We start from the raw sequence: 8,709 nt of genomic DNA on the forward strand, positions 1-8,709 counted from the left end.
GCCTACCTAAATCATGCCTACCACTAACCTCTCCTCTGCACAGGGTTTTTGATAAAATATTCACAAAGAACAGAGGGAAATGAGAATCAGGGCATTACTTTCTTATTATGGCTTAGCGCCCAGTTCCCTAATGTAGAACTCTCTGGAAAACAGGATTGATACCTGTGGTGTAGGCTTAAAGCCAAAGAAAAAACTTCAACTGAGCCAAATCCAAATCTTGGAATAGTAGCACCTTCTGGCATTTCATGTACTAGTAATTATAGGCAATGACTGGCATGCTCTAGCAGGGAAGAAGTGGCCAGGCCTGTGCTAAGGAGTTAGACCCCGAGCCTATCACCCACCTCACCACATGGAGAAGGTTAAGAGAGAATACCGCACGCCCAGCTTCTGTTAAATCTGTGACTCCTGCCTACTGGTGAATGGTAGTGTGGTTGCTCTTCTGCTGTCTAACCAACCAGATTAGCAACTTTGCCTCCCTGGGCAGCTAGAAAAAGGCAAGTAGAGAGGCAAGCAGAGGCATTAAATATTGCCTCCCCCTCATATACCTGTAACATCTTTTAAAATCATGTATTTAAAATAAGATATCAGCTACAGTATCAGAATCTCTGTACTTTCTTGGAGCTTAGTCCATGTAAGTTGGAGTGCTATCCTTGTTGTTAGTATGATAAATGTGAGCATGTCGGATCAGCTTGGTGTCTGGAACCTGACACTTTTCCATTTAGGAACTGCTGTCTTAAGGGATAGAGATTGTTGGCCTGTCTCTAGCCTCTTAATTGTTCAAGGTAAAGACTTCTGCTGGAGCATGAATAAAAGAAAGGTATTTGCTTTGCTCAGTGCTGTTTGAAAAGTTCTAGCTGCTGCCATTTAAAGTTTCTAGATGAGTTTGAAGCTGAGAGCTGACCAGCCATTTTAGACATTCATCACTTATGAAAAGATCAGTAATTAAAATTACTATTTCCCTAATAACTGTTATGAGTTTTTATGGGGAGAATTCTTTAAGTGGGGTTATACTTGCCAATGAAAATTGTTTCTTTATCTCATAAAACATGCAACAATTGGTTCTTTTCATTTTCACAGGGAGCAAAGAGATGGTTCGAGTGATGCGGAAGAAGGGCATTGAACATCACCCTAATTTTCGTGCAGTTAAACATGTCCCATTTGACCAGTTTATACAGTTGGTTGCCCATGCTGGTTGTATGATTGGGAACAGCAGCTGTGGGGTACGAGAGGTTGGAGCTTTTGGAACACCTGTGATCAACCTAGGAACACGTCAGATTGGAAGAGAAACAGGTATTTATTTATCTTTGCTTATATTTCAACTGACTAGGCTTAATACATATGTATGAATTATTACAAAGTGTGCATGTGTCAGTGCCCGCATACATTTTTATCAACAAGTGAGTGAATGAGGTTAATTACCAGTTGTAGCATAAAATCCATAAATAGCACACAGTGATTACCAAATTTTTTTAGGGTTCTACTTATATTTGTATTGTCTTTGTAATATAAGTGAGAGCTAAGAGTTTCTTAGTTATTTGTGGTCTTTGATGGGTGTTTAAGAGAGAATGTGGTTGAATGTGTTATTGGTATATGAATGCTAGTCTTTCATTTTCTGGGCCTATAGTGTCCCTTTAGTCAGTATGTTAGAGCATGGCAAGTCTAAGTAAGATGCTCCCGTAATAACTAATTAAGTAGGATTATTATTAATGAATTTGCTTACTGAGCTTATCCTATTAGTAACATTAGTCCAAGTTCTAATGCTGTTTACATGCAAATATATTTCTATAGCTAATGGAAAAAATGTATGTGGTTAATAGAAAAAGAACTAGACTAGAATCAAGGTTAGTTCCAGCTGTGCTCTCCTACTCTTCATAAATGCCACTGTAACTTTGTTATTTTTAGACCTTCTTCCCCTTTCATTCCCAAAGTATTACTTTGTTCCCTACTTCAAAGACAAATTAGAAGTCATTAGATGAAAATTCTTTCAAGTTCATTAATTCAATCACTAAGAAATATTTAATAAGTACCTACTATGTGCTAGGCACTGGGATTCAGCTGTAAACTAGTCTAAAAAGGTCTGAGCTCTCATATAACTTCCATTCTAGTGGGAGGGGAGAGGATAGACCAAAAAAATATATATATATTTCTGCGTGCTGTGCAGATTATGATACAAGTTAATGTGATGGGCTACATTAGATTGGATAAGAGAAGGCCTCTTAGGAGATACAATTAAGCTGGCTGAGATCTGAATGACAAGGAATCTTGTGAGGATCAGGGAGAGGCAGAGGGAAAAGCCATCGTGAAGACCCTACGATAGGAACAAGCTTGAGATAGTTGAGAAACAGAAGGGTCAGTGTAGCTGTAGAGTAGTAGGGAAGAGGAAGAGTGACACAAGATGATGTTAGAGAAGGAGGCAGACCGAAGCCAGGGTACATAATTTGGATTTTTTCTAAGTATGATGGGAAGCCATTTAAGAGAGAGGGTAGCACAGTATGACTTGCATTTTGGAAAGATCACTCTGGCTGCTCTATGGAGAATGGAATGTGGTGGGCCAGGAGTGGAAGCCGGGAGACCAGTTAAGAGGTTATTTCAGTTCATATGAGAGATGATAGTGTCTTAGACTATGAGGTAGTATTAGAGATGGAGAAAATTTAGATTTGGGGTTTGTTATAGTACTTGCTGATGCTTGGATGTGAGTAGTGGAAGGAAGAAAGGAATCAATAACTCTTAAATTTTTGAATTAAGCATTGGAGATATTCTTTCTCGACATGGGGGACACTGAGGGAAGAGCAGATTTGGGAGAGGGTGGAATTGAGTTCTCTAATGGCCTGAAGTTACAAATATTTCTTCATACATCCTTTCAGAATGTAGTCACATGGCCATGTCTAGCTGCAAGGGAAGCTGAAGAATATACTCTAGCTGGGTAAACAGATGCCATGGCTAAGATTTCTGTTACTAGTCCAGAGAAAGTATATTGAGGATAATGGTACACTCTGCCAGAGATGGTATTTAAAACCAAGGGACTAAATGAGATTACCCAGGAGGAACATGTAAGTAGGAAAGAGAATGGAGCACAGGACCAACCTCTGGAGCTCTGCAATATTTAGAATTCTGGTGAGGAGAAGAAGGCCCATCAAGGAAAACTGAAAAAGACCTGCTAGTGAGGTCAGAGGAGTATAATATCATTAACTCCCAGAAAAGTATTTCCAGGAGGGGATGTTGAATGCTGCTGAGAATTGAACACCGGATTTGGCAATGTGGTCTTCTGTTAAAAGCAATCTCTGTACTTTCTCCCTCCACACTTATGTAAACATGGCCATCCATCCTTTCCTTCTTTTTTTCATTGGAGGGTGTGAGGTATGGGGTCTTCTTGCTTGTTTACTGTTTAGCCCTCTATGTTCTAAATCACCCCTCCTGCCTTTCTCGGGGACCTATCAGTCATCCTCTTTCTTCCATGTATCTTTAGCTTCCTCATCATTTAAACATTCCCTGGCCTCTCATATCGTAAAAACAATAGACCACCCACACCTTCCTTGACCCCACACTTCTCTCCAGCCACCCTCTTCTGCTCTTCTCCTTTTCTTAGCTAAGTCTATTGAAAAACACAGCAAGTTCACTGTATTTACTCCTTCATATCGGTCAGAAAATATATGGAGAGAAAGTGACTGCCTGAACGGCTGACTAGATAATTGGCTAACTGACCAAGCTGGCCTGACCAGCTGATCAAACAACTGGCTGAGTAGAAGGCAGAACAGATTGAAAGAGTGGATATGCTAAATGACTAGATGAGTGACAAGTGGGTACTAGATTAATCCACCTTATTTTAATAAACATACAAAAACTTGATTTATTCTCTTTGAGAATAAAGGACCCTAATGCCCTTAAGTATTTGATATCTTGCCGAGAGTGCTTTAAAAGGTATAAAGTAGAAAAGCTGATATCTCTCTAAAAGAAGACAACTTACATGAAGTCCTCTGGGTTTCAGGGCTAATTATGAGCATGACACACTGCTAATTTCTTTCTTCTTTGGGTATTCCCAATTTGGAATCCTTTTACTGTGTCACTGGATTTACCAGGAGAGAATGTCCTTCATGTCCGGGATGCTGATACACAAGACAAAATATTGCAAGCATTGCACCTTCAGTTTGGTAAACAGTACCCTTGGTGAGTAGATACTGTCTGTTTAAAAAAAGATTTCAAAGGGGAGCTGCCTTGGGCACCATTTTTAAGCTGTGATCACTGTTTAATGATCCTAACAGAGCTCTCATTCTCCATCCCTAGGGGTCCCTAGCTGCTAGTAAGACAGGGCTTACTAATATACCCCCTATTACTCTACTGAGCGTTTTGAAGAATAATGTTTTTATTTGTCTCAGTTAATTGACAAAGTACTTCTGCTAGGAAATACTTCTTTAGCCTACTTTGAATTTACATAAGTATTAGAAAATAATGTAACTGATTTTCTTTAAAAATAGTCTAGTTCAGCATTTTAATTTAGACTGCTCTCCTTTCTATTTCGAATTCATGAGATTTTTCTGTATTTGAATTTTTTTCCTAAAAATAACTTTCCCCCTGATGAATGTAGAGCTAAAAACTAAGAATAAAAAAAAAAAATTCATTGTCTCAGACTATATTATATTCTGAAATTGGCTTAACAAAGATACTTTTTCTTTGATGATATAGGCATTTTTTTTAATGGTATCTCAGGCTGGAAATAATTGTATTTCAGTCAACAATGGAATTAGACATCATATTAGTAATATGAAGCTACTTAGTTACTGGGTTGCTGAAGAGATCCAGATGTTATTTTAAAAAGAAGAAGCACAAACTATTTCCTCAAGTCTCAGATTCCATTAATACCATGTCCTCAACATCATTTAACATGTATGAGAGAAGCATTTAATTTAATTGATGTTTTGGATATTGCAGTTCAAAGATATATGGGGACGGAAATGCTGTTCCAAGGATTTTGAAGTTTCTCAAATCTATTGATCTTCAAGAGCCACTACAAAAGAAATTCTGCTTTCCTCCCGTGAAGGAGAATATCTCTCAAGATATTGACCATATTCTCGAAACTCTGAGTGCCTTGGCTGTTGATCTCGGCGGCACGAACCTGCGAGTTGCAATAGTCGGCATGAAGGTAAAAGAACTCCTAAGGTTTTAAGTTTATTAAGGCTTGAAAATTACTCATGTGAGTAATTGACTTTTTAAAAGTGTGGTTGGAAGATAGGACTAGAAACATACATGAGAGCTTGTAATCATTTGCCCAAAATATTGACTTTTGGATCCATTATAACATCTGTCTCACTGTTTTACTAATCATTAACATTTCAAAGTAAACTCAGGGAATCCAAGTTAGTAGAGCTGAGTGGACAGTGGGAGACCCCTTAGGCACCAGAAAGGGCTTTTGCTACCCAGGAGACCTGAAATTCTGGGCTTGGTAACAGCTTGGAGTATGGAGTATGCTGATTACTTACTACCCAGGGAGGATGTCTGCAAATGGTGAGGGGAATGCATCTCCTCGAGAATATGATTTTGTGTAGAGTACAGCACTCCTTCAGTCCCTTAATTAAACCATTACCACAGTGTTGACAGAGGTGAAGAACACTTCATAAAAACGCCAAACTGTCCATGATAAAATGATCTCTAATGACTTAACAAAGAATAAACCTACCAGAAAAGTATTAATAGAGTATTTTCTCAACATAAAGATGATATATTGCATATCAATGGCCAACACCCTTTGTAATGGTGAAATTCTGTTAAAATCAAGAGGAAAAGGATATTTTCTATAACATTATTAAATATAATTCTGGAAGTTATGAAGGGAATAAAGCACAGGACAAACAAAAAATAGAGACTGTGGACAGGATAGATAAAAAAAACTATTATTTATAGGCAATGTGATGAACCAGCAGCCTTACAGAATTAGTAAGACAACTGAGTAAAATTGCTAGATAGTATGATAAATATATAAATATCAATAACTTTCTACTTATATGAAATTGTGGGCAAAGATTTGAATTTTCCCTTATGTGTTTGTCAACTCTGATTGCACAATAATATTCCCGGAAGCTTTAAAAAATATACAGCTACCTGGGCTCCTACCCCAGACTAATTAAATCTGAATCTCTGGGGGTCCAGCCAGGCATCAATATTTGTTCAAAGCTGCCCGCATGATTCTGATGCACAGTGAAGGTTGAGAAACACAGCTTTAGATTTATTTTTTTTTACTTTAGGTTTATTTTTAATGGCAATCATTTAGTAATGGCTTTAACACCTGTAAAAGAATAAAAACCCATTAATAACAATAGAAAAAGATCCTATGTAGAACAACAACTTCGAAGAATAATGTAAACCAGAAAACTATGTGATCTATATAAAGAAAATTATAAAACTTTACTGTAAAATATAAAGACTTGAAAAATGTCCTGTATGTGGAGTGCTAAGTATTTTTGAAACATCAGCTCTTTCAAAATTGAACTGATTAAAGTTTAACTACTTAGGATAATTATTTAGTTGCCTCAGTATTTAAGCAAGGAAATTCCATCAACCTGAAAGTAAAATATGACCTTTTAATGAAGATTCAGATTAGCCAGTATTCACCTTATGCTTAAGAGAGGGGCCCATCTGGTTGGCTCTGGAGTTGTCATTGCTTCAACAGCCATATGTCCAGATGGCTTCCCAGGAAATTACTTGGGTGTATCCTAAGGCTGGCCTAAGCCACGGTGGCTCCCTTCTGAAGCAGTCATCTAAATCTGTAGTACTGTCCTAGGCAATGTCTGATTTATCATGAAAAAGGTCAAAAGATTCACTGTGTATGCTCTTAGCTAAGACTATTGAGACAGATTTCGTTTATTTCTCTTTTAGGGTGAAATAGTTAAGAAGTATACTCAGTTCAATCCTAAAACCTATGAAGAAAGGATTAATTTAATCCTACAGATGTGTGTAGAAGCTGCAGCAGAAGCTGTAAAACTGAACTGCAGAATTTTGGGAGTAGGTAAGATTGTGAATTATATATCCAAGAAATGTTCATTTTATGTACAAAATTAACTGAGTTCTAATGCATGACTGAACATCAGGTCGCTCTCCTGTACATAGATGGCTCTAGGTCCTGTCTGTTGGTCCCAAGCCAGGGGTCTTTCCAGGACACCAACATGCATTTTGGGAGAAGTGTTAGTAGTCTATAAATCTGGGAATCTACAGATTTAGCTCAGAATTGCTTGACATTTCCTTGCAGGCCTTGGTAATGTTTGTCTTAAAAGATGTTGGGTGAATTAATTTGTGCTACAAGCCCAGAAAGTTGACACACTTCTCTAAGGTTGCTAATTAGGATTATCTTTCCTTGTGTTTGTGGTGGAGCTCAGGTATTTCCACAGGTGGCCGTGTAAATCCTCGGGAAGGAATTGTGCTGCATTCAACCAAACTGATTCAAGAATGGAACTCTGTGGACCTCAGGACGCCCCTATCTGACACTTTGCATCTCCCCGTGTGGGTAGACAATGATGGCAACTGTGCCGCCATGGCAGAAAGGAAATTTGGCCAAGGAAAGGGCTTGGAAAACTTTGTGACACTGATTACAGGCACAGGTAAGAGAAATAAGAGAAGGTTGTTTCAGGAACTAGAGTTTGTGCTGGGGCACACCTGTTACCCTCAGCCAGTTTACAACTCTGCTTTAGCCTACTTCAGTAGTGCTTGAAGGTGAGCCACACAGGTCACTGAGGGTCTGCCCAGGTCTTTTCTGAGCCTATGCTCGGCCCTGAGCATGCATGTAGCCTTCTAAATTCTCAGGAACTTGTCAGAGCTATTCAAAGCCCTTATTCCCCAAAGCTTCTCATTCCCTAGCTTTTCCTCCACATCTTTTTGGTTAGTATGTTGTTTGCCCCAACTGTTATCCATTACCCTAAGCAAAGAATAATAAACACATTTTGCCTTTAAATTGTTTTTGACAAATACCCCCTGGGTAGCCCCCGAGCCCTGGGAGAGTTCTGAGGTAGGTTCAGTTCAAAGGCAGGCCCTTTGAGCTGGTCCTCCAGAATCCACCAAGCAGGTTAGAACCAACCACCACAGTTTTTTGAGAATAAAGTTCATTCAGCTCCTTCCAGTACTGACATCTGTACTGGGAATGTGGGCTATGCAAGGCCACTGCCAGTTTGTGAGGGGAGGGGATGATAGGTCCAGAAAAAGCCAGAAAGCTCTCTAACATTTAGGGTTTTTGTTTTTGTTTTTTTTTTATATTAAGCATTCACATGGTTGTTACAATCTTTTGGTTAGTTTCCAGAGTTCCAAACTTTACCTTACACTACCTTCCCTTGAAGCGTATGCACTTCAGCTCATGTACTTCCCTTAATCTCAGACACAATTTTAACAAGCTTGGCTATCATTTCCTAGCTCAGGGCGGTTAATAAGCTGCAAGATACAGGGATAGACGTTGAGGAGTAGCTGCCACAAGAAGTAACAGATGGCAGGACAGCTCTAAAAAGCAGAGCCTTCCAAGGCAGAAAGCCCTTTTTTCCTTAGTAACTCCTAAACTCCTTAACAAAACAATCATTGATAATCATAATTACTGAATCATAGTTTTAGACATGGCATTAAAAAGAGGAAAAATCATATTTCATATTCTCTGTTTAAGAAAGCAGGTGGTGTATGATACCTTAGAAAAATTACCCCCAAAAACAGAGCCCGAGACAAGATTTAGTTGTGGGTATTTTA

The 8,709-nt window shown here is 38.7% G+C and overlaps 1 protein-coding gene across 5 annotated transcripts in view; it reads left to right on the forward strand.

Moving 5' to 3' along the window:
- Positions 1-8,709, forward strand: part of GNE (glucosamine (UDP-N-acetyl)-2-epimerase/N-acetylmannosamine kinase) — a 30,292-nt gene that overhangs the window by 15,847 nt on the left and 5,736 nt on the right. For all 5 annotated transcript variants that reach the window (XM_015589079.2, XM_006911580.3, XM_015589077.2 and 2 more), the window contains 5 exons: positions 1,078-1,290; positions 4,077-4,164; positions 4,927-5,137; positions 6,868-6,997; positions 7,365-7,586. In XM_015589079.2, the coding sequence (XP_015444565.1) occupies positions 1,078-1,290; positions 4,077-4,164; positions 4,927-5,137; positions 6,868-6,997; positions 7,365-7,586 (864 nt within the window). The remainder of the gene's footprint in view (positions 1-1,077; positions 1,291-4,076; positions 4,165-4,926; positions 5,138-6,867; positions 6,998-7,364; positions 7,587-8,709) is intronic.

Source organism: Pteropus alecto, unplaced genomic scaffold (genome assembly GCF_000325575.1).
Source record: "Pteropus alecto unplaced genomic scaffold, ASM32557v1 scaffold114, whole genome shotgun sequence".
NCBI lineage: Eukaryota > Metazoa > Chordata > Mammalia > Chiroptera > Pteropodidae > Pteropus > Pteropus alecto.